The sequence below is a fragment of the Lichenostomus cassidix genome, chromosome 2 (assembly GCF_008360975.1).
Source record: "Lichenostomus cassidix isolate B80296 chromosome 2, HeHo_3.0, whole genome shotgun sequence".
Classification (NCBI taxonomy): domain Eukaryota; kingdom Metazoa; phylum Chordata; class Aves; order Passeriformes; family Meliphagidae; genus Lichenostomus; species Lichenostomus cassidix.
The window spans coordinates 43706748-43732089 of record NC_139482.1 but is presented as its reverse complement, the minus strand read 5'-3'; the positions used below and the strand labels follow the sequence as shown (position 1 = coordinate 43732089).

General features: G+C 39.6%; 1 protein-coding gene across 3 annotated transcripts; it reads left to right on the top strand.

Moving 5' to 3' along the window:
- The first annotated feature begins 1160 nt into the window (after positions 1 to 1160).
- On the top strand, positions 1161 to 23661 carry TOPBP1 (DNA topoisomerase II binding protein 1). Of its 3 annotated transcripts, XM_085051288.1 has the most exons (27): positions 1161 to 1552; positions 2147 to 2281; positions 2835 to 2978; positions 3484 to 3665; positions 3786 to 3979; positions 4785 to 4964; positions 5883 to 6052; positions 6605 to 6768; positions 6986 to 7233; positions 7520 to 7839; positions 8527 to 8699; positions 9734 to 9945; positions 10522 to 10811; positions 12084 to 12257; positions 13206 to 13315; positions 14331 to 14454; positions 14824 to 14976; positions 15445 to 15553; positions 16148 to 16340; positions 17142 to 17368; positions 18453 to 18616; positions 19555 to 19669; positions 20190 to 20353; positions 21245 to 21385; positions 22386 to 22475; positions 22935 to 23096; positions 23422 to 23661. In XM_085051288.1, the coding sequence occupies exons 1-27, from the start codon at positions 1472 to 1474 to the stop codon at positions 23563 to 23565; spliced, it is 4563 nt and encodes a 1520-aa protein (XP_084907414.1). In that variant the 5' UTR covers positions 1161 to 1471; the 3' UTR covers positions 23566 to 23661. The 3 variants fall into 3 exon arrangements, with proteins under 3 accessions (XP_084907414.1, XP_084907415.1, XP_084907416.1); XM_085051289.1 differs by lacking the exon at positions 4785 to 4964; XM_085051290.1 differs by lacking the exons at positions 22386 to 22475; positions 22935 to 23096; positions 23422 to 23661 and having other exon boundaries at positions 20190 to 20357; positions 21249 to 21380.
- Positions 23662 to 25342: the final 1681 nt, after the last annotated feature.

Below are 25342 nucleotides of genomic sequence, written 5' to 3'. Positions count from 1 at the left end.
CATTATCAGTATTATGCAAACAGCAGCAAGTCACTGTGGTCAGTAAGAATGGAATGGAGGTCCATTGGATGTGTAGGCAGGGTCACCCTGTAATGATGCAGGCAGATGCCAAGAGTGCGGTATGGGATTCCAGCCCCTGCTCTGGAAGGAGAGCATCTGATGTTCTTGCCCACAGCCTGGGAGCTGCAAGCTGCAAGAATGAAAGTGAAGTGCAAGGTCCTACACCCAGGCTGTGGCAATGCCAGACACAGCTCCAGGTTGGGTGTAGAAGTGATTGAGAGCAGCTCTGTGGAGAAAGACTTGGCAGCGATGGTTGATGGAAAACTCAACTCACTCCGCTCTTCTCTGGCTGCAATTACCACTGCACAACAACTTCTTGTTTTTTTTATTCTTAAATATATTACCCCAGAGGTGTTACCCCCATTTGTAATTGGCCCAGCCTTGGCCAGCCAGTAGCATGTCCCTCTTTGGAGCTGTCAGGGGTTGGCTGTGCTGGGCATGGAGGAAGCTCCTGGCAGCTGCTCAAAGCAGCCACCCTGCAGCCCCCAGCACTTCCCGAAACCAGGCTGAGCAAACCCAATTCGCAGTGGCTGGAGGGGGCCTACAGGGAAGCCAGAGAGGGACTTTTCATAAGGAACTGCACTGATAGGACAAGGCGTAATGGGCACAGACTGAAAGAGGGGAAATTTGGGTTAGATATTAGGAAGAAATTCTTTGCTGTGACGCCGGTGAGGAGCAGGTTGCCCAGGAAGGTTGTGGATGCCCCATCCTTGGCAGTGCTCAAGGCCAGGCTGGATGAGGCACTGAGCAGCCTGGTCTAGTGGGACGTGTCCCTGCCCATGGCAGGGGTGGCTGGGACCAGCTGCTCTGTAAGGTCCCTTCCAACCCGTTACCCTCTGCGGTTCCACAGGCACCTTCCCCTCCCGTCTCTCCCCGCGGCCCGCGCTCCCTCAGGCAGAGCCTCGCCCTACCCGCCCCCGCACGCGCGCTCCCAGCGCCCCCTGCTGGCGGAACGCGGACGCGCAGCCACGCGGAGCCACCCTCCCGCCCCGCCCACACCCGCCGAGGCCCCGCCCCTCGCCACGCCCCCGCCGTTACCGGGCGGAAACCACGCCCCCTCCCCGGTCAAGCGCTCTAGCCCCCGCCCCGCGCCTGCGCAGTGCGCGATCCGCCGCTTTCCCGCGCGGGTGAGGGGCTGCCCGGGCGCGGCTGGCTCTGTGGGGATCGGAGCGCCGGGTGTCCTCTGCCCAGCAGAGACCCTTCCGTGCGCGCCTCGGGCCCCGTGAGGAACGAGCCTCCCGGTGGGTCCGGCCAGCCCCCGCCCCTCCGTCCCCGTTTGCAGTCGGCCCCGCCGAGGCCGGGCGGCGTGGGCTGGGCCCGTGGCCCGGCGGGACAGGGGCGGTGCGAGAGGGACGCCGGGCTGCGGCGGGAATGCCAGGGCGCTCACTGGGGTTTGCTTCTTAGTTGAAGGATGAGAAGTAGTAAGGAGCCGTTTTTTGTGAAGTTCATTAAGTCTTCCGGGAGCTCGGAGTATTTTTCTAAAGCTCTTGAGGTAGGTGGGTTTGGTCACCTGTGTGAACATGGTTAATTGCCTTGTGATTTCTGTGGCTGAGTTAGCTGTATGTGCCATTCAGTAAGCTGGTTTATATGTGTACACCTGGAAATAAAGCTGTTTCTGTAGCAGGGGTGCTTAGTGTGTAATTAAGTTTATTGAATAGGAACAATTTTGTTGAAGAACTTAATGAAATAGCTTCAATTTCAAAACTTGCTGACATGTAGGGAAGGGACATGTAGCCTGGAAGGCCTGGATGGTGGTCACTCATCTAAGCACAGACTTAGGAAGGACATTGTACATTGTTTTACACCTTGGGAGATTAGTGGGAGCCAAAGGCACCAAGTGCCAGCAGGATCAGATCCTGAAAGCTTCTGTGCTGAATGTTTAAGTCAGAATATTGTGAAGATTCAAGGGAATGAAGGGCACAACCATGAAGTGTTTTAGCCCTTTCTTTTGCCAATACATGTTTGCATAGTAACTTAGTTGAGAGCTGTTTCAAAGAGAGGCACTTGTGCAGTTTGCACAGGATTCGCTGTTTATTAATTATTTGCTTATTAAATAATTGTTGTCATATGCATTGTTTACCTGCAGTCTATAAAAGAATTCCAGTCAGAAGAACATCTCCAGATCCTTGAAGAAGAAACAGTACTCAATATAAAAGAAAATGATAAATCACTTTACATTTGTGATCCTTTCAGAGGTGTGGGTTTCAATCATCTCAAAAAGGTATGTCACCCAGCAACGTACTTTGAGCTCTGTTCTTTCCTTTTTAGAAGAACTCATGTCCATACTTACATCCTGCATGTTCTCTCCTGCACTGAGTGTAGCAGTATGAACTTTACTGCATCTTGTATTTAGGGAAGAAGATGACCAGCAAAGCATAGTGATTATTTTCAAACATTAGGAAAAATAAACTATATGGTTGGTTCTGATTCTTTTGGAGTCCCTAAGCTGATTCTTACACTTTTTATCTCCTGAAAAATGTGATTTGGTTTGACCTGCAAGGAATTGTCTAGTAGACAAAGGCAGGCCCGCTGGAATTCTTTGGCCATAGCCATAGCATCAGCTGCTTTTACTGAGGCCAGAAAAATTGATTGTACAGAAAATCCACAGCTGAAAGTGAAACCAAAACTGTCGGCTACCTGGAAATGTTACAGCAGAAGAGGAAGACAGACTAAAGTCCCTGCCTTCCTTAGAATTCAGGGACAAGTAAAGCCTTCCTGATGCCAGTGTACCCTCTCCTTATTTTCTTGGTGCTTACTGTGTTACGTTTTTGCAGCTTGGATGTAGGATTGTTGGACCACAGGTGGTCCTGTACTGCATGCAGTCACAGCGGTGTGTCCCGAGAGCAGAGTATCCCGTGTACAACATGACCATGGCTGATGTGACAGTGTCCTGTACCAGCCTGGAGAAGGATGTGAGGGTAAGGCCTGCCCAAGGATGAATTTTTTAGCTGGTTGTTGTTGACATTTGCTTCAGATGGCTCATTACTAAGGCAGCAGTCATACCATATATGTCTCGTGCCTGTGTCTAGATCCATCATGTCTGCTGTAGCTTGTTGACTATGTGTAGTTTACTCACGTGTGAATACACCTCAAATATGATATATATGTTTACTTTAGATTTATTCAAATATGTTTTTCTAATACTGCCTAAAATGTCAACCATCTGCAAAGTTTTGCTCATACAGTGTAATTGCAGTGTTTTTATTTAGGGTATATACTGTGTTCGGCTTATTATAAGTGCAAATAAAATGGAAATTATAGTTACTTTTTATGGCTTCCATATATATCTATTTAGTATTTTTAAGCAGTTTTTAGGGGAAATCATGGAGAATTGAAATCCATGTTTTTGGTGTAAGGTGAACGTGACTGTCACATAGGTTCTTTTTTCCCCTGATAATTTTCTATATTTTTTTTCCCATCCAGGAAGAAGTTCATAAATATGTGCAGATGATGGGTGGATGTGTATACAGAGACCTCAACGTGTCAGTGACTCATCTTATAGCTGGAGAAGTTGGCAGCAAGAAATACTTGGTAGCTGCTTCCCTGAAGAAACCTATTTTGCTTCCTTCTTGGGTTAAGACATTGTGGGATAAGTCTCAGCAAGGGTATGAAAAAAATGAAACTGATTTTGTTTTGGGGACTGGTAATTCCTACATACAGACTAATTTCTTTTTCTAGGTGATTTTACTTGGAAAATAAGTACTTTCTCTCTTTCATTCTTGTAGCATGATGAGGTACACTGATGTTAAACTGGAAGACTATGCTTGTCCTGTGTTCCTTGGCTGCACAATTTGTGTAACTGGCTTGAGCAGCTCAGACAGGAAGGAAGTGCAGCGCCTCACTGCTGAGCACGGTGGGCAGTACACGGGGCAGCTCAAGATGAATGAGTGCACTCACCTCATAGTTCAAGAGCCAAAAGGTACAACTGACAGAGTAAATGCTGTTTTCACCTCTGGAGTTGAAGTAGTGTAAATGTGTGTAAGCACAAGGGCTCAAACTGTCTCTGTGTCTGCTTCGGTGTTGCTCTAACTACTTCTCTTTAGGGAATCACTGTTAATGGAAAGAGTAATAGAGGGCACCTTTGCTTTGCTCTAAAGACATGAAAAAGAGGTCAAAAGAGGAAAAAAACCCAGAGACATAGATGGTATTTAAAGAAAGGAAAAGGGAGAATCCTAGACGGGATAAAGAAAGTTTTTTTGGGGAGAGCTGGCTAGGACGTAATTTGTACTGTGATTGAGATTGGATTGTAGCCTCATGTTTTTTAACTGATTATTCTTTGTGCCTCCTAAACACCCTACTAAGATAAAGTGAAAGCTCCTTTTTCTTGGGAAGATGAGAAGATTTTAGTTTTATTGTGAGAATAATGGAAGGGTTTTCTTCCCCTATTTCCCTCTCTTTGCCTGCAGTGAAATATTGTGGGACTTTCTGGCCTTCTTTTTTGTGTGTGCTTGAAAGCTTTAAAGCTTTTTTCCCTTTTGTTTCTTTAATGCCCTGTCATACCATTAGTTAGTCATCCACGAGATTTTTTACTCTAAGTTTAATTAGAGCATAAGCAGCTTATCACCAGTCCAGTATAACATAATCTATCCATTAAAATTAGTTATTTGAATTTCTAAATTTTCTTAATGTCCAGCCATCTTTCAGCAATCACTGTTTGATGCTTTAGTCTTGTAATGATTGTGTTTTGTTGTTTTTTTTTAATTTATTTTGTTTACATCTGGAAGGTCAGAAGTATGAATGGGCCAAGAAGTGGAATGTGCACTGTGTGTCTGTGCAGTGGTTTTCTGACAGCATCAAGAAAGGCTTCTGTCAGGATGAGACAATGTATAAAATAGAGCCTGGATCAAAACTCAGTAATGCACCCAGTACATCAACACCTACAAATGATACCATCAAGCCTCATAGTAAGTAAGACATTTTAAAATGTGTTTAAATAAGGTAGGAAGCATCTGTATTAAGGAGGAAGAACTGTTTTAAGATTAGTAAGGTGATTGCTTTTGCAATGCTTGCTTGATAGTTTGGGTTCTGGATTAATCTTAAGCTTAAAACACAACAGATTTCTTTTATGCACATTGAATTTTCCAACATGTGTAGACTTGAAACATGTGGATGATTGTTAAAAAAGTAAACTTGAATAAGGTGTATGATTGTCTGCTAGGGAACCAGTGGTGTCCATCTGTAATGTCTACAAAAGCACCACTGATCATACATTTGTAGCTTAAAACAAGTGTAATGAATATAATCTTACACCAGTCTTAGAGGGTGAGAGGGAAACAAATGCTGATTTTTAAGTTTTTATTATTTTTTTCAATTTTTTTTCTTTATACACTTGATTTTACTTACTCCATGCTACTAACAGAAGGGAAGTTAAAAGTGTTTTGTAAGTACACATGGTAGCATGAAAGACACATGCAGCTTTAATGTGCTTCTACCTGATACTGACTCCTTTTGAATTACAGAGTTGATTTCTCTACTATAGAGAGTCCTGTTTAAAAGTATTTCTAATATGTGGCCACAAAACTGGAATAAAAGCTATGAAAACAAGTCTCCTTGGCTGCTATGTCATAAGTGCCATCCATTAGGGAATAAACAGAAGGTGTATAAGCACTCTTTCTAGTAAGGCCATGCTGAACCTGTATGTAAATAAACTCCTTGGTTTAACAAAGGTTTTACTTACCTAGTATTTTTCATTCTTCAGACTTCACATTTCCCTATTGCACCACAAAATCATAAGTGGCAGATCTGTATTTTCTTTAGTGAAGGAGCAGAGAGAGCTGAGCCAAATCTAATGCCTTTTTTTTTAATTTTAATTTTATTTCAAGGTCATACCCTTTCGGACGTCAGCCACATTTCCAACATCAGTTTGAGTGGTGTTAATGAAACCGCATGTAGCTCAGTTATGAGCAGCAGACTGGATCCTCTTCCTGATGAGCTGGAAAACTTGGACATAAGTGCTTTTCAAGCCCCTGAAGATTTGTTAGATGGGTGTCGAGTATGTTTACCGATGTATACTTTGAAATGTTTAGTTTTAACAAACTGAACTATGCAACTATGTAACTATGTTGAAGCACTGCCATTGTGTGCTTGAGTAAATTATTTCCATAGTCAGCAGCAATTACCAGATTTATTTTGTATCCACGTGCTGTAGCTTGTGTGTGTGTATAATTGTATTAAGTATGTCCTATAAATATAGATTTGATGTTCATAGACATCTATATTTAAACACTAGAGTGAGTGGGTTTTGGAATTAGTGTGTGAGTTTATTTGGGGAGGTTTCTTTGGTTATATGATTTTGGGTGTTCATTTCATTAGTAAACATTGAAGCTTTGCTAGATTAATTTGCAAAGGTAAATTAATCCATTTGTAACTGCTTAACTTTTTTGCTGCTTCTCAGAAGCTGCAACACTACTTTCTGTGTTCTGCAGCAGTTGAAACAAATTTTACCATAATAGTCTACTGGGGGTTTTTTTGGTTTTTTTTTTGTTTGTTTGTTTGGTTTTTTTACATTTTTAAAGCTTTATCTGTTGCTCTGTTATTTTTGTAGATCTATCTGTGTGGCTTCAGTGGCAGGAAGTTGGACAAGATGAGAAGGCTTATTAACTGCGGTGGTGGTGTTCGATTTAATCAACTTAATGAAGATGTTACTCATGTCCTTCTAGGAGAAAATAATGATGAACTGAAACATTTTTTGGAAAAGACTGCTCACAGGTTGTGATAACTGTATTGCTTAAGGTCTAGTTGCACCTTGTTTTCTTTCTCCTACCACCTCTGGGGTCTTGAGGTTTGTAAAGTGCACAAAGCTTGCTTAGTATTAGAGTTACAGGCTTTGTGTGTGTTTGTATGTACTGGTATTTTTGGAGCAGGAACGAAGATTCACAGGTCTGAAACATGCTGTAACTTGTTTGTATAACATTTTATTTTACAGGCCTCATATAGTGACAGCAAAATGGTTGCTGGAGTCATTTGGTAAAGGTTGTCTATGTCCAGTGGAGCACTATATCCCTCTAAACTACCAGCTGTTAGAGAATCCAATTTTGGAACAACCTGGAATGAAGTCAGTTTTTCCCAAGAAGCCCAGTCTCTTGAAGAAAGAAGCTGTAAATGTTAAAAAGCACCAGAAGGCTGCTGAAGATGACTTCCTCTCTCAATATGTAAATAACTATTCTACACTAGGTATGTTCTTGGCTCAGCATGCTGTAGAAAGTTTAACTGCTCACAAATTAGCATTTGAGTTTGCAGAATTTGCTTATTAAAAACTTATCCACATCTAGTATGTTAACTTCTACTTTGTATTTCAGAATTCAGATTTAAACAGGTGTATATAGAATAGTTTTTAACCAAAACCTGGCTGAAAGCACAATACTGTAATGTCTTCATAAAACTGTTTTGGATTGTCTTTGATGTTCTTGTAAAACAGTTATTATGCTTGCTTCTTTCTTATTTTTCTTTAACTTTTCAGATGAAGTTGAAAAACTAACATCCAGAACCTTCAGTGATGTTACTAACTTGACTGACCAAGGAGAGAATCAACGTTCTGTCTGTAATGGTTCTTTGGGAGAGTCTTCTGCCCTGGCTGAAGGAGGCTTATTTTTCAGAAAGAGATTTCTTCTTCTGGGTTTTGGTGAAGAAGATGAGTCCTGCATTGCAGATATTATAAAGGAGAATGCTGGGGAGGTTCTGCCACTGCAGAGCAGAACCATTGCAGACTATGCTGTGGTACCTTTATTAGGGTGCACCGTGAAGGCAACTGTTGGTGACGTTGTCACAAATACGTGGCTGGTAAGGGAGTTACGCTTTTTCAATTCACAAATAAATAGGTATCTGTATTAGAAATTTGTCTTGCCAGAGTGCAGTTATTGATGGTTTTAATATGAATAAGATACTGAGGGATAAGGCTAATTTCATTTGAAATGTACTAAATTAAAGCCTGCATTAAAGCCTCTGTATCTGTAGGGTGTCTTTTATCTGTTTCACTTCATTGTCTTCAGGACTTCTAACTTTGTTACCATGACCCAGGCTTATATGAAGTCTGACTGCATACTGTCTAAATGATGAACTGTAGAAGGAGCTAGTTGACTAATACTGATTTCATTTGATATTTGTGCTTGTTTCCTGCTTTTTATAGCTTTTTTTAAAATTTGTGGCAGAAGAGCAGGTCACCTTTATAGCTTAGAAGTCAAAAAATACTAACCATATTTGCCAAGAGCAGGCACATAATAGAGACTACCTGCTGTTAGTAATTTTCAGTATAAGGTATCTTTCTGTGAAGTAAATCTATACAAACCCTCATTGGTCATTGTCTGATTCAATGGGAAATCATTTGTCTCAGATGTAATGATGGAAGGAGGATCAATCATTGGCGAGTCCATATTGTAGAGTTGCTGAAATATTGTTAGCTTTGTTACTATTTATCTTGATATATGTTTTATCTTGATATATATTTTTATCTCTTTCACCTTCTTTAAGATAACATGTGCGGAAGAGCAGGTCCTTTTAGACATCCGGTCCAATCCACTTTTCACACCAGTCCTCGTAATGGAAGGAGCTACCCCTCTGGAAGATTGTGTTCTTTCTTTTAGCCAGTTCACCGGTGCAGAGAGAGACTCACTTGTTTATCTGGCAGGACTGCTAGGAGCCAGGTACATCTCCTGTCACTGTTTCTTCTTGTTCTGAAAGAGCCAATGTGCTGCCATTATGCAATTCATTTCGTCTGTACAAATATTAGAGTTAAACCTCTTTTGAATTCCATTCATTTACAAAATCTGCTGCTGAAGTAGTGAGACATCATTATATAGTTATTTGATTTTCTTCTCCTTTGAAGAAAGATGGTTCGTACTCACACAGTCTAATTTCTACCAGAATATTCTTGCATTTCCCAGCAACTGAGTCTCAGTAACTTTTTATTCAGCTCTTTAACTAAGGAATGAAAGTCAGGTTTTCAGGTGTGGCCTTCTGAGTTGCTCTTTGGTTGTCTAGGAAAGGACCACAGTTCCTCTTCAGTACTATCTGGCTCAGCCTCATAACCATGGTGAACCTCATTCACCATTCCAGCTCCTAAGAAATGATGCCCTATTTGCTTAGAGTTCATCAAGATCTTTGAAAAACCTTAAGAAAACATATTTAATCATGACATGGCAAAATATGTAAAAGCTTACAGTATCATTTGATCTGATTTGTAGTCTGTTTGAACTAAATTATTTGCTAATGAGCTCTCAATCTTGCTATCTTTTTGCAAGATTGTGTCCTTAATGATAAGAGAAAACTATAATATAAAGAAAACTGTTATTAATTTGGAAATAGTGCTTGTTGACTCCAGAAGAAAAGCAAGCCTGTTCATTCATCTTGCCAAAGAGTGTTGGGTCCAGTGTATGATTTGAAATTGGGATATGTGAGGATTGCTGGAGTATAAGAAATATTGTTTTCAATACTGGTAGAAGAAAAACGTTACTGTTTAACTTTTTTTGTTGTTGTTGTTTTGGGGATTTTTTGTGGTGTTTTGTTGGGTTTTTTTTTCTTTTCTGTAGGTTGGGCTATAAAGTGCAAAGTGGGTGGCCTTAGATATCAATTCTATTGATTCTTTTTCTGTTGTGAGAATGCATTTTATAACAGCATGAATGTACCCTAGATTAATGTTGTTTATGACTAAATGAATGTTTTATCAATCTAATTGTAGAGTCCAAGAATTCTTTGTGCGGAAAGCCAGTGTGAAAAAAGGAATGTTTGCCAGCACCCATCTTGTGGTGAGAGAACCGAATGGTTCCAAGTACGAAGCTGCGAAGAAGTGGAATTTGCCAGCAGTCACTGTAGCTTGGCTTTTGCAGTCTGCAAGGACAGGAAAGAAAGCAGATGAAAGCAAGTTCTTGGTTGAAAATGCAGAGGCTGAAGGTTGGTTCTTAGCACATTTGGGAATATGATTGTGTCATTGTACTGTTTGTTCACAGTAAAGAAGGCAGGTACGATGAAATTTTTTTTCCTAACACCTTCAAGTATTAGAGTTGAAGGTTATTTTTCCAAATACTAATACAGAATCATATATTGGTTTGAATTGGAAGGGACCTTAAAGATCATCTCGTTCCAACCCCTTGCCACAGACAGGGACACCTTCCACTAGACCAGGTTGCACATGCAACCATATTTTTTTTCTTCTGTTGAGTTGTGATTACAGAAATTATACCATGTTTGCTGCAAATCTGTTGGAGCCAGTGGGGTCTTGTGGTTATCAGTCAGTTGGGATTCAAGCTCAGTGTCTCAGCTTTGTCATTTTTGGCAGGTATACTGCTCAGTAGTTTGCGTGGTAATTCATGATAAATCTGTCTTAGAACTTTGTACTTGTTAGTCTGCAGTGATTTGATACCACTCTGTTCAATTCTTTGTGGTTGTTGTTTAAATAAGAGTATGTGAGGTCTGTGTTCAAGAGAAAAACCGGTTTGCTTGCTTATGTTTTCGTTTTTTCTTTTAAAGATATGGAGAGTTTCGTTACTCAGCTTAGCAGGACACCAGCAACTGTTAAATCTCCCGATTCAGAGCAGCCTATTCATCTCCTTGAAGCTGGAAAAAAAGGAGCTGTGACTCCCCTTGATATCAACAGGTTCCAGAGTAAAGCTTTCCAAGCTGTAATCTCTCATCATACTGGGAAGACAACCCCTGTTGCACAAGGGGGACCACTCCAGAAAGAGCCATCTTTACATCTTGACACACCATCAAAGTTTCTTTCCAAAGACAAGTTGTTCAAGCCTTCTTTTGATGTAAAGGTGATCTTTGCAAACTTTAATCTGTATGGCCAGTACTGTTCAAGATGTGCATAAACTTAAAAGCAGCACGGAAATTGGTGGTTTTACCCATTTTTATGCTGTTCACATACTGACTTTCCCTTTTGAATAAAGCCAGAAAAACTGGCTCCATTTATTTATACAGTTTAGTTAATGACCTGTGGACCAAATTTATTGAATAGTAAGTGCTGTAATGTCTTTAACAAAGCTGCTTTGTGCTTATTGCATCATATGCTTTTGTGTCCTACACCTCAGACAGTATCCAGTCTGTGTTCTTTGCATCTAGGGGCTGACAAATGTAACAAGGCAGCTTGTAATTGCTCTAGGCATTTGGAAACAAGTGGTTGCTTATTTCCTGGTGAAACGCTACTTTGATGGCATGTTTTAATGTAATAGCTGTATAGCAATTATGAAGCTGCTGTTTGCAGCTGAAAAATGCATTGGCGTTTTGGGTTCAGTGTCTTATTCTGAGGGCCACAATAGGCTAGAAAAACAAACAAAAAGAAACCCTGTCACGTATGGAGTATCTGTGCTGGAACAGCTATTGAATGACTCAGGTGTGCTTTGGAAGGCTTTGGGTTTGTTTTTAATTTTTCAGGCCTTAACTAAAAGAGCAATGCATTGAAGTCCTATAGAGCTGTTAGGTTTTCTGGGGTGTTGTTCGTGGGTTGGCTTTTCTATTGTGGGCCTTTTTTTTTTTGTTTTATTTTTAATCCCTTTGCCTACAACAGGACAAAACATGTTACAAACATAGAAGAATCCCCTGTTCTCTTTAGCTATTTCTGCTTCATGAAGAGAAGGCTCCGATAATTTTCAAAAGCAAGATATTATAGACCAAAATTTCTCTTTTCGTATTAAAAAAGGACATATGGAATGGTATTTTAAATGTGCAGATAGAACTACATACTCATATGCAACTCTTGTGGGGCAAGGTGTAAGTACATTAAATTGATTTGGGTTAGGAATACATGGGTTTGGTCCCTGGCTTTTTCACTAAGGACATTTTGCAGTGATGGCAGGGAACAGATTAATCATCTGTTGTTTTCTTGTTTTGCTTATGCAGACTCTAAGATTGGGTTTGTCTTGTGCAGCTTTTGTGCAGTGGTACCACAGTTGCACTTGGTAGCTGCTCCTGTAGTTTGCTGTCCTGGTTTAGGAGTATGAAGTTCTACTGTATTTGTAAAACTCACACTTGAATGAGGATTTTGTAAGGTGTTCATAAAAGTCAGTCAGTTTTTGTTTTTTTTTTGGTAGGATGCTCTGGCGGCTTTGGAAACTCCGAGAGGTCCTGAACAAAAAGCCAGGAAACTGAGCACACCTCTCTCTGAAGTCATTGGCAGAAACTTGAAACTGGCACTGGCAAGCAGTACAATGCATGCAGCAGCGCTTACTGCCAGCCCTCAGCTGGCTGCTGCACAGCCCGCAGTGGTAGGAAATTTGGGGGTTTAGTTGCTGGAGCATAGGTTTAATTAAGAAAAAGCTTTTTCTTCTGTGATTTAAGTTACAAAGGAATTTGTGAATTGTTATTTGTGATCTATTTGAATATGAATTCATATGATTATGCATTCTTCAATGACAGTTAAAGGAAGGCAAGATAGAAGAATTTCTTCATGAAAGGCAAAGAATTTTAAAACCTTTTTCTACTTTCTGTACTACTGTCTTGAATATTAAGCAGTTGCTAAGTAACATGGCATATAAATATGTACCAATTTAGATTTTGTAGTACTGGAATGAGATGTCACACTTAAGAAATTCTCATGTTCCAGCTGGACAGGGTTAGATATTTTGTCTTGGACTAAAGTTAGGAGTTCTTCATTACGGTGTGTGTCTTTTCCTGCCTTCCTCTGTAAGGTGCTGCTTTTTTGCTTAATAAGAGAAGAAAAGTGAGAGAAGACAAAATGGTGTGGCAGGAAAACAAGCATTTATGTATTGCTTGCCATGTTAGTACCGTGTTTACTGTTGAGGAGGGGCAAGAAAGCTAGTAACCTCCGGAAAGGGAAGGCTGCTACATCTTATTTTGCAGCTCTCCAATCTTACTTGTCTCACTCCTCTACAGTGAAATACTTCAGTGGCATCAGGTTTGAAAATTCCATAATTTTGGTGTTCAGCCTGTGATGAAAGGAGCAGAATATGTTCTAGGGAGGCAGGCTGAGAATGAATCTTTTGTCTTAAGATTCCTAGTGCATGGTATGATAATAGTGCTGGGTTTTGAGCATGAGTAGGGGAGCAACAAAAATAGAGGAAGTGTGTTTATCTTACCTTTGTTGTCACTGTATATTTTTTTACATGCTGCACTAAATATTGAAGTATTTTTGTTATTGCTACAGAAGCTTTCCAATTGTGACTCTCCTGTTTTTATCCCTGCTGCTTGACCAGGAAGAAGAGCCCAAGCCTCTAGCTGATGCTGTTATATATGTTAGTAAAAAACTTAGTAAGAGGCAAAGGGAACTGAATGCAGTAGCAGCTTCTCTTGGAGCAGACTACAGGTATCAGCCAATACAAATGGCTTCTAATGAGTCTTTGCATCCTAATACGCCTTTAGCTGCAGAGAAAGGTTAGATTTCACCATCTTAAACAACAGTCATCCACTGGTAATGTGAAATAAGGCCATCTTTCCCTGCCATGTCCCCAGTCCCTGTGTTCTTTGTAAATCCATCTCAGAAAGACTGTTTGTCCAGAAGTCTTCTTGAATTGCAGATTTTTTTTTTCTTGTTTTGAAGCGGTTTAGGTTTTGGATGGTTCAATGTTTGCTTTATATTTTGTATTTTTAATCTGATGTGAATTTGCATTTCTCGCTGGCTCAAAACAAATTATTTTCTAGATTGTAAGCATGGCTAAGTCAGTGTTCTTAGAAAAGCTTAGGAAAAATAGGTTATCATGAAGAGAAACTACAAACTAACTTTTATGACTTAAGATAGAATTCTGCTTCCATTAAATCTGATTCATGTGTTTTGTTACTGACTTATTATATTAAGTGTTGTTATTCATGGTGTGAAGGAAGATGCCCTTATGTTTGGTAGTAGCTTAGAAATGCTGAAGATAATTGCATTAGATAGCAAATACTTGTGTTTATCAGTTTAAAAATTAACAGTCCTCATTTTGTTTATTCTGAGCTTCAAGGGTCAGTATGTCACTTTGCAACTCAATGTGACAACAAAAGAAAAAGCTCTTATCCTGGATCATGCATTCTTTTCAGAAACTGATTTAAAATTCCACTTACTTAAATAAAAACAAAACCTTAAGCAAAACCCCTCCTTTCCATATGTTTATCCTATTTAGTTTTATCGTCTTCAGGAATGCTTTCAAAACACATTGAAGTTCTGCTATCATGAAACTGAATGCTGTATTTTCTGGCAAAGAAAGTGAGCTCGTTGTTTGCTGAGGCATAACAAAATAGGCAAAACTAACTTGAACAAGAGACAGAACAATTTCTGAGCTGGATTTCTGTTACTTTTTGTTAGAAATTACATCTTTTAAGTTGTATTTTGTTCTCTTTTCCAGATGGTGCTTTGATGAAACAGTAACACACTTCATCTATAAGGGAGGACAGAATGATAACAATAAGGAGTACAAATCTGTTAAAGAACGGGGTATACATATTGTTTCAGAGCACTGGCTTTTAGAGGTATGAAGCTTGTTTTGTTCCCTATTCAAAAGTAAAGGCAAATGGAGGTTTAAAACTAGTTATATGGCAGTGGATTTTTTACGTGCATTTAGAAGGACATGTATAAGGACTGATGTTTTGCATCCTGCTTTGAATTAATAAATTGAGTCATCTGTTTTCAAGGATGCACATTTACCTTTTTCTCCATGAGGAAAAAATAAATTCTCTTCCACTGAACACTTCTGCTACATTTGTCCCAGAATGGCAACCACATTTTTCCCCTTGTGTGAAGTACTTCTTTTGACAGTGTTTTTACTATACTTTCCCTGTGCAATTTCTTTTATCTCAATCAGTTCCTCAACCTTCTTTTATTAACTGATGTTGTTACAGAGCGCACGAGAATATAAACGGCTTCCTGAATCTCTCTTTGCTCACACTTACAATCCCAAAATGAGCTTGGACATCAGTGCAGTGCAAGATATCAGGCTCTCCTCCTCCTCCAGTAAACCTCTTTCAACTGGAAAACCAGCAGAGGAAAATGAGGTATGGTATGTGATAGGAATGCATGTTCCATGAAGTGATTTGGATTCAGTTAATAGTTATATTAGCATATTAATGTAAACATTGTTACTTAGCAATGTCCTGAATCAGGTTTAACTAGTGATTAATAGTAGCTATTGCAGGTGTTCCTTGAGGTTCTTCTGCATTTGTAATATTCTTCTTTTTGGGTGATGGAAGAAAACACAGGCATTTCAGGATTTGCTTTCCAAATTTGAGAACACATAGATCTTTTAGGTGATGAGATCGAAGGTGTGAACTTGCTTTAGTAGACATTAAGACTGCAGAATAGTTGTCACTGATGCTATTATTCACTGTTCTACTGTCATTGCAGTAGCAGAAAAGTTAGGTATACTTAAAGGCAAGATTAATAATCTTCAGAATTTATACAAGTGTCAGACATGGTTAAAAAAAATGGTGTTTGAGAAATCTACTGGTCTTCATTGGCTTTAGATCATTCCAGTGGACGAAGATGATATTGAAGATGATGTGACTACTGACCAAATAAAGGAAGCAGTCACTGTAGGGGAAGAACAAATTGTAGCAAGTGAATCCAAAGGAGGTAAATGTAAATCACTATTTTCAGAATATCTATGGAATATCAAACTATCAATATGAGCCTTTTGCAGTTCCAGGTGCTGAATGTTAAGATCTGGAAACTTTAGGTAGCATATTTATATTCTTGTCAAGTACAGCTAGCTTGCTAGATTCTAGGAAAGGGCTTTCCTTCTATTTTAAAGATCTTGACAGCCCAGAAGAAAATCATGATCATTCATTGGAAAATGCTTAATTGTCATTTCTTTGTTTTTAAAACACTGGATTTCATCCTTAATGTGATAGATCATTGTTTTGGAGTATATGTTATGTGAATAAATGTGTTACAGAAGAGTTGTGGATCTAGGTTAGATTGTGCGAGGAAATTCAGAAGTGGGCCAAATGGAGATTTCTCCTTGTGTCTAAGAATAGGTCAATTGGGGCATTTGTGATTTTTTTTAGATATTCTTACCCTTTATTCTTTTTAATATAAAGTCATTGTCTTGGTGGAGTAGAGAATGTGACTGGAAATCAGTTTTCAATGAAACTGAGCAGTTGTTCACTTTTTACTTGCTACAGTATAATAGTTGTGATATTATCAGTTTTGGTTTTTCCTCTGTAGTTTTAACCCAAGCACTAGAAATGAGGGAGAGCTTCCAAAGGCAGCTCCAGGAGATCATGTCAGCCACATCACTAGTGAAACCACAAGGGCAAAGAGGATCCCTTTCCAGGAGCAGCTTTGATGGTTCTCCAGCCACTCCTGATAGCGCACGGTCTGTGCGAAATGGCCGCAGTAGGGTCTTGGAAGCCCTAAGGTATTGATTTGTATTTAAAAGTATCTTACTTTGTCCTTGCATGTATTTAGACATCCATTGAAACATGAATAGGTCTCCAGGGTTTTCAGGTGTATTGTCTATCTGTACTGATGTGCTTGAGTTGCTTCTCTCACAATTCAGAATCTGTACCTGGATGTGCTAGGTAAAGTCAAAATGTTGTCTTAATCCATAGTGGATATCTTTTGTTTTTTAAAAAAACCCAGAAGCTAGTATGATTGGTTTTTAGTTATGAGTTTTTGAATTGGTTTATTTTCTTTCTCTTCAGATTTCTAAGTGTTCTTATAGATTTTGAAGAAAGGAGGTATGAATGTTTACATAGGTCATATACAATTAGTAGGTATTACTGCAAAGCACCTCTGTAAATATTTCTTCTTTTCTCTTCTAAATGGAGAATAGAATTTGAACTCCATCAGTACTGATGTGCATTAAGAAAGTAATGGAACCCTTGCAAAATTATTCATTTAGCTTGGTGCTTATTTTCAAATAAATAGAATTAATAAAGTGTAAGGTACACTGATTTTGTAAAAACTTATTAATAGGTACATAATAAAAATATCTACTGGTATTTTGAGGGCCTTTTTTCAGCCATGCTGACACTTAGATTCATAAAGCCAGGATGCTAGAATAGCTTTTATACTGAAATTTTCCCTTTCCCCAGATATACTTTGAATAATGAGGTCACTTGGATACTGCAGTTGATGTGGTCATTAACACATTGCCTTCAAGAATGGAAGTCTTCTGTAAAATGAGCATGTAAGGTATCTGTGGTTTTTCCCTTAGGCAATCCCGCCAGGCACCTGCAGATATAAACACAGAGCCATCCCAGAGTGAGCAGATCATTTGGGATGATCCTACTGCAAGGGAAGAGAGAGCAAGACTTGTCAGCAACCTTCAGTGGCCTAACAGTCCTTCTCAGTACCTTGAGCAAGGTCAGAGTAACACCAATAAGAACATGGATGAGTCTGCCCTCAAAGGATCTGTACCTGATGCAGAGATGGCTGGTATAGGTAAAATTAGAAATACAATATCCTTGTTCTGTGCAACATCATCCGTTTAGTCTTTGGGATTTTTGAAATATAGTAGTGTTTGAGTTCTACTTACCAAAAAAGTGAGCATTGTGGCATTTCTCAAATGCCAAAAAGAGAGTTTCTCATCACAGAGCTCCATTATGTGTTGCTTTTTATTAAAGAGAATCTTTCCCATCCATTTGTGGTCAAACACCAAGGCAGTGCTTGTCTAAAAATAGACTGCTGTGGTTCTAAAAAACCCGAACAAATTGGAAGACTTCATAAAATTTTCCAAGTTGTGTTGTTTTGTTTTGTTTTTTGCATCACAGCTGATTTCCAGGTAACACCTCAGGTATGTATTGTGGAATTCAAATGGGAATACCATGAGAAAAACCTTTTCCATTGTAGTAGAAATATTTATAGGTGAAGAATTGGGGTACAAGATGATTAACTCATGGACTCAAAAAAAACAAGATGGGTCCAGTTGCTGATGGACATGCTTGGGTCAGGATTCAGTGAAGACACTTAATTTATATTCCCTGTTCTTGAAGTCTAAAGTCTGTTGCTAAGACTAAGGAAGCAACATAGCTTTTCTGCCAAAACCAGATGATTTTGTCATCCATTTTTGCTTTCTGTTCTGAGATAGTGAAATCCTGTATTTCTGTCTCCCTGCTTGCCTCCCTGCTGCCACTAACTCCTTCCCTCAAGCTACTTGTAAAGTTTCTGTGGCAGCAGTCTTCCTGAAAACTGACCCTGTCCTAGAGGAGGTTGAAGAAAATGAGATAAATTCATTTAATTGATTTTTAGTTCAACTGAATCAGTGCAGTTTAGCCAAAGAAATCAGGTCATTTGAGGTTTTCAGTGTTTTTTTTTCAAGGTAAGGCATTCAGGGACATGATTCTGCAATATTGCAATTGCTGGTTTGTGGTATAAGGAAGAGCATCATTATGAAAGGCAGGTGAAATATAACTGTACATGTTGTAGCAGCAGTTGTGGGGTTTTTTTGATTTCATTTTATCTTTTATTTTACACATAATTATATTCTGCCAAAGGTGAGTCATGCAACACTTCTTTACTTTCACAGCTGTTCCTGAGGCTGGGGATGGAGATGTGATTGAAGGTCTAAAGAATCCCATATGTACAGATCCTGAAACACCAGTTAAAGATAACTTGATCCCCACTCCGCAGTTCCCCAGCATTGCTTTCCCACTGGCTAACCCTCCTGTGGCACCACAGCCCAAAGAAAAGGTTTGTCAAATGAAAAAATATTTATGATGATTTTTGTTTTGAGAGATGCCGTAATACTTAAAAATTTTGAATTTGGCAGTAAATAAAAAATGTGAAGATCTGCATTTAAAATCTTGAGGTGGATTACTTTTGTGCAGTTCTATTCTATTCTCTTGTTTTCTATTCTTTTCTAGTCTCCCCCTTTCTTTGAGATTTTGAACAAATAATATTTGCTGAAATAAATAAAGCTTGTTAGTTTAGACAAAGCCTTTTGCCCCATTAGTTTGTGCTGAAATGCCAAGGTAGGCTTTGGAGTGAAGAGTGTATTACTTGAAACTCCTCAAGCCATGTTAGGATGATGGAAAAAAAAGTCAGGCCTTTCTTTTTTTGGTGGTATCTGGAATTTTATGTTTAGGTACAAATGAAAAACTATTTTTCTGCCAAAACGTGGTTTAAAATTCTATTTTATTATGAACTTGGAAAGGGAAAGGAAAATAAGCTTAGTCTTTTGCCTGCAGTGTGTCACTTGATGTTCAAACTTTCAGCAGCTCTATGTCTTCAGAGGCATAATGTGTCACGTTAGCGGAAAGGCCCTCAAAGAATACAGAATTCAGCCTTGATAGAAAGTGAATGAATGAAGCAGTGGGACAGATCAGTGCTGATATCTTCATGTGTTCAGCCTGGCATTCTGTGGATGTGAATGAAGGATTAGTTGTTATGACAGATTAGTTCAGCTGTGCCCTCAGCAAAGGGGGAGCCAAGAGGATGTTCAAGCAGGAGCCTGAGGATAATTTGATAAGATCCAAGCTTTGTGTCAAGTTACTGACAGGTTTGGTTTTGCTTTTCCCAACTAAAAGAAAACTTAATATATAAATAACCCAGAATGTTTGGCAGAGAAATAGTCAGCTGTCAACCTAATCATTCTGTCATATTTTCAAAATATGTCACTTTACTTCTAGGTTGTTGCAGAAGATGAGAAAGCTGATGAAGAACCAGAAAAACACCATAAATTTCAGCTGTCTTCTCTTAATCCTCAAGAAAGATTTGATTACTGCCATCTGATTGAGCAATTAGGTACCAGATACTTGTGAAATGCAAAGAATAGTATGTGTCTGTATTGTCTGCTCAGCTGTGGCTTGTTGGGGAAAAGAAAGGGCTTCTGTTGATGACTCATTGGATTTGAGGTCTGAAAGTTATGGCTTTCTGTGCTTGTGAGCAATCCTTTGAATATAGTATTATTATTATGTGAGCAATCAGCTTTGCCATAAAACAGCAATGGTTTTGTCTTCTGACAGTTTTCTTTTAGCTGTCTTCACAACAGCATCATTCTTTACTGTTGGGAGTGCCCAGGATGGGCTGTCCTCTGGTGTCTCTCATTCCTGTCTGTTGCAGTGGTACTTTACAGAGCCACTCTTTCCTAGCTGCTTTTCCCTCCTTAGCTGCTTCTGCTTATGTCATTTCAATGATAATACTCTAAATGTAAATTTGAGTTGAATTTTCATCTGATTTCAAATAATTCTCACTTTGAGTTGATCTTTTCTGTGTACAGCATAATGCTTAGATAATTTGAATCCAATTCATTCCTCAATTCAAGGTGGAACAGTACTTGAGAAACAGTACTTTGATCCAAGTTGCACACACATTGTTGTGGGACATCCTCTTCGGAATGAAAAATTCCTGGCTTCGATGGCTGCTGGAAAGTGGGTGCTTCATCGTTCCTACCTGGAGGCGTGTAGAGGAGCTGGCTGCTTTGTTCAGGCATGTGACCCTATCACCAAGACATTAGTGTGTTTTACCTGTTTGCATTTATTTTTGTTTTGCACTACAGGAAAAGACAATTTCTCAAAACCAATTGCTAGTTTAGGGTGCCCAAGGCATGAAAGTTTTAGGGAATCCAAAATCCGAGAAGTTTTTGGCCAGTTTTGTCTGAAAACCAGTCCTGGACCAAACTCCTCAGATAAGATAAATTAAATACCTATACTTTTTGTAATTGCTTCTGAAAACTGAGTCTTTGAACACCTTTTGGTAAATCCTCACTGGTATTGGCTAAATTTATGTGTCTCTTCTTAAATCTGGAATAAGATCTTCATCCTTTCCATAAATGGACATATATTAGTTTTAAATAACCTGATTCTATAACCATGTACATAAACATCTTTGAACTCTACCTCTTCCTATGCCTTCCTAACTGTTTATTTTGCAGTTCTCCTGGCTCGAGCAGTTATTTTAGATTGACCAGGCTAACTTTAAAATAATGCTTGTTGACTGCTGGATATCCTTATGTATTAAAACCAAATTTCATTGTTTCAGAAGACACTGCAGAAATATAATCAGTGGTGTACAGTGCAGTGAGTTGATTTGTCCTGCTGTTGAATTCTGTTGTAGATGTAACTGCAAGAGGAATCAGGTTATATACATAATGTCACAGAAAACATGAGTTAATTTAGATACACATGTAGAATTAAGACCCATATCTCAAATTTTACCTAGAGCTGTTTTGGCCAGATAAAATCCATATATATAGCGAGGGTGAGATGGGATTTGTTTCAGGGTTTTTCGTTTTCTATTTGCTGTGGGTTTTTAAAATCTAATTTTTTGCTGGTAGAGTTGGCAGGACTGCTTTGTAACTCAAGCTTATGGTTGTTCCAGGAAGAAGACTATGAGTGGGGAAGTAATTCCATACTCAATGTTTTGTCTGGAATCAATGTAAACCAGAAGAAACTAGCACTGGCAGCTATGAGGTGGAGGAAAAGAATTCATAAAGGGAGGCAAGAAACTGGTATTGTTGAGGTATATTGATACTCCTGTGATGTAAGTTGTACAGTGTGGGTGGACAGGACAGGGATTTGCACCAATAAACTTGAAAGCTTGACTTCAGGGGAAAGTAACCTGTCTTGTTATCAAGAACGAAATGTCTTGGCTGGATATATTCTAGTTAACTAATTTTGGTTTTTAAAAAAACTTTCTGTGCTGGTATATTAAAAGTCTTAGCCTCCTCTGAACCAGTGTTCATGTTTTGCAAAGCTGGTATGTGGCTACTTATATATGTCAATGTCCCTCAGCCAGGAAGATTATGTTTATGCTTCAGAGCTCTGACTGGAGAACTAACCTAACTCAGCTCTGCTAGGAGACCAAAACTGGTTACTGGTACCTTTCCTAAAGCACCTTCCATGATTTTTGCAGTGCAAGTTTCATAGTCTTTAAATGAGATTTTTGGAAGTGAGACTTGAGCTCCCCAAAGTCTTTAAACTTCTCTCTCAGATCAGGCACTGCGGTTGAGGATTGATTGAAAGGTAATGTTTCTGTTACATCAGGAAAAATCTTGGGTTGCATATGTTTTACAGTAACCTTTTAAAAATGAGTTCTTGTAAAAAATCCTCTGTGCCCTTTGCCTAGTTGGAAACCACACTGAGTGTTTGTAGGAGGTAACCAGTTGGCCCTTGGTGCTGCTGTTACTGTAACTTATAGTATGGCGGGAGAACGGGGGTGGGGGGGAAATGTTTCCAAGTAACTGGTTTTTGTTCAAGTTAAGCTTCTCTGAGTGGTGTTCTGGAAAGCATACTCTCTGCCAAGGGTCTTTCCTTAGAGGGGGCTTGGTGGCAAGCTGGTGACTGTGGCCCAATAGCTGTTTGTTCTGTGGAAGTTTTTTCTGACATGTACACTTAAAGGCAAAACTAGGTAATTGAAAGTCTTCATCTGATGGATATTCTCAAAAGGGGCAAATTACAGATGCATTAAGTCTTTGTACTTTTTCAGTAGCATACTTTTGACTACATTGTCTTTTATCTAGGGAGCTTTCAGTGGTTGGAAAGTGATCCTGAACGTTGATCAAACCAAGGAAGCAGGATTCAGGCGCCTTCTTCAGTCAGGAGGGGCAAAAGTATGTAGTTGTTTTAAAAAAATAACAAAATACAAACATGCTTGTTTAGTTATTTTTGTCTTTCTGTTTAACTCTCTGCTGGGCATTTTTCATGTGAGTTAGAGGTCTTAACAAAACAAAATTGCTTACACAGGGTAGCTGAGACATGGTCAAAGGGTGGGAGGAAAAAGCTTTGTCATCATCACTTTGCAAGTGGTCAGGCAGAGCAGCTTGTCTGAGGTCACACAAGTCAGTAGTGCTGGTGGGAATTGAGGATAGAATTTCTGTGCCCTGCTCCCATGAGAAGGATCACCCTTTCAACCTGGAAAGGTATGGGATGGTACAGAACACAGTTGTAAATGGTATTTTACTTCCCAGTGGTTTCTAATTAATTTGATGAGTGAAATTAAAGGTCATGAACTGCATTTGTCTTGCGGAAGAAACACAACTAAACTTTTGTCTGTCATGTCTTGTCTGTAGGTGTTTTCTGGCCATTCTGCATCTCTCTTTAAAGAAGCAACTCACATCTTTGCTGACTTCAGTAAGCTGAGGCCAGACGAGTCCAGGGTCGATGTGACAGAGGCAGCAGCCCAGGGAGTGAACTGCCTCAAACCAGAGTACATTGCTGACTACCTCATCCAGGTGGGCACAGCCAAGGGCTCTCCACCTGCCACACAGCCCCAGCCCTCTGGAGGGGACTGCTGCTCTACCAGTCACAGGCCTCCTTTGCCAGGAACTGTGGCCACAAAGTGCCTGTGCTGAGGGCTTTGATCTGTGGCCTCCCATTCAGCTGCTCTAACATGACTTGTTCTGGTACTGGCAGTGGGATCTGTTGCAGGGTAGGGAGCTGCATGCAAAACGTATTCAAGATGTAGGTGTGCAATGTTTGTTTTGTTATTTTCAGTTTTAGACAACTAATGAGCTGTTTCTTGAGCTAACCCACTCGTTTTTTCTTTCTCTACTGAAGGATCCACCTCCCCCCATGGAGTCTTACTGCCTGCCGGAAGCTGAGTCTTACCTTCAGAATAACTCAGATCTTGGAACTGGATTATCCCAGAAAAGAAAAGCACTGGGAGAAATGAGCAGAGTCAAGCGATCCAGAATACACTAAGCAAATTCTATGTTCTTAATTTGTACATTCTTAGATTCATATTTATATTTTTTCATTCTTGCTCAAAAAATTAAAAGTTTTCAGTTTCACTTCTAACTCGTCCTGAGATTTATATAACTTTGCAGTAATACTCATAGGAAAGATTGCTTTGGTTACCAGTAGCATCTAAAAATATGGCAAGAATTTATCCAAAAAATACTTTAACATGTCCAAACTATCCCACTAGTGATTTTGTTTGGGGACACAGTTGTATAATAATAGTTAAGAAATAATTTGTAAAATGCTTATCACATCTTTTATCTCTGTGTTGTGGGGAAAATACCAATTGATGAGAATTCTACTGCATTTCCCATATGGTAATGGACTTATATTTTTACAATAATTTTTCCTCTTTTGGTATTTTTTATTGGAAGGGAAGAGGGAGAGTGGACAAGAACTGGCTTGTAAATTTTTGTACTAATGGAGGGTGTAGTAAATTATTTCTATAGATCACAGGTGCTGTTGGGGCGCTGCCATCCTGAGTGCTAATGAATCTGGCCAGCAAATACAGAAACAATTCCGTTATCCAAGAGGTGAAGTTTGTCATGACCATGTTCCCTGTTGGAGTCTGTGACAGGAACAGAGCCACATTTAGTTTCTGGCAGCTGGAAATGTTCTTAGTCAGACAACTGCAGTATTTGACAAAGTGTTTGACCTTTTCAGTAACAGTGGGCTCTGGGTCTGTATTAACTTCATGTATGTGAGTGCACTGTGTTGGTGTGGGCAAAAGTGTGCTTATGGAACCTGAAGAGCTGTATTAAAGCAGCTGGAATTGCTATAGCCTGTGTGAACAGAAAAGCACAGCATCCAGTTGCATGGGACCAAGTGGTGGTGTCTGGGAAAATACATGCAACACTGAAGTCTCTTTAATTTGCCTCTTCTTTGTTTTGAGGGTAGGCATGTATTCTAAGTTTATTTTCTAGGTGCTGAATAGTGTTTTCTAGAAAATTTTTACATCAGTATCTGCTGCAGATGCAAGACTAAGCCACAAGCCTCTAAGCCCTGTGCAACCTGGAGAATTACTCTGGGCTGGGCAGAACTAACCCTTTGCTGCTGGGGAAAGGGACAGGACACCTAAGCCATGGGCCTCCAGGTGAGAGAGAATAGGGAAAACAGCTTGTCTTTATGTGCAAGGATGTACTTTATGCTTCTGCTTCCTGTTTTAGTGCAGAGGATCTTCCGTCAGTGAGCTCTGCAACCTGCTGTCAGGATGACCTGAAGGAAGTGTCAGGAAGGACTGGGAATGAATGTGAGGGATTTGATTCTTCTAAAGAAGTGAAATCTGTGCCCCTATCAGTGGGGGCTTAGTTGTGACAAGACTGCCATTTTGAGTTGCAGTGACTACAGTCTTACCACCTGCTTTGGTTTTTTTGTTCCTAACAGCTTGATGCATTTTGCTATTTGTGGATGTTAAACATCTTCAACTTATTCCAAGTCCCCATACTGAAAATAATGCTGCTGTTAATGCCTTACATCACATTTTGAATTAACTGTGTATTTCACTGTTCTAACTCTGAAGTGCTGCTTTGCATTGCAGGCATTTGAAATAGGTGTGAGTATTACCAGGCAAGACCTAAGGTTCCTGTGACTTTTTCTTCCCAGTCCCCAGAAGCTGCTGTGGAAGGGTGGTGTTGCTATTTTCACTTTATATTAAATGGGCCAGGAAGTGGGTTTTATGTATAAGCTTTCAAGAAGTCTTGAAGCCACACAGTTCTTGCAGCTGCTGTGAATCCTGGGG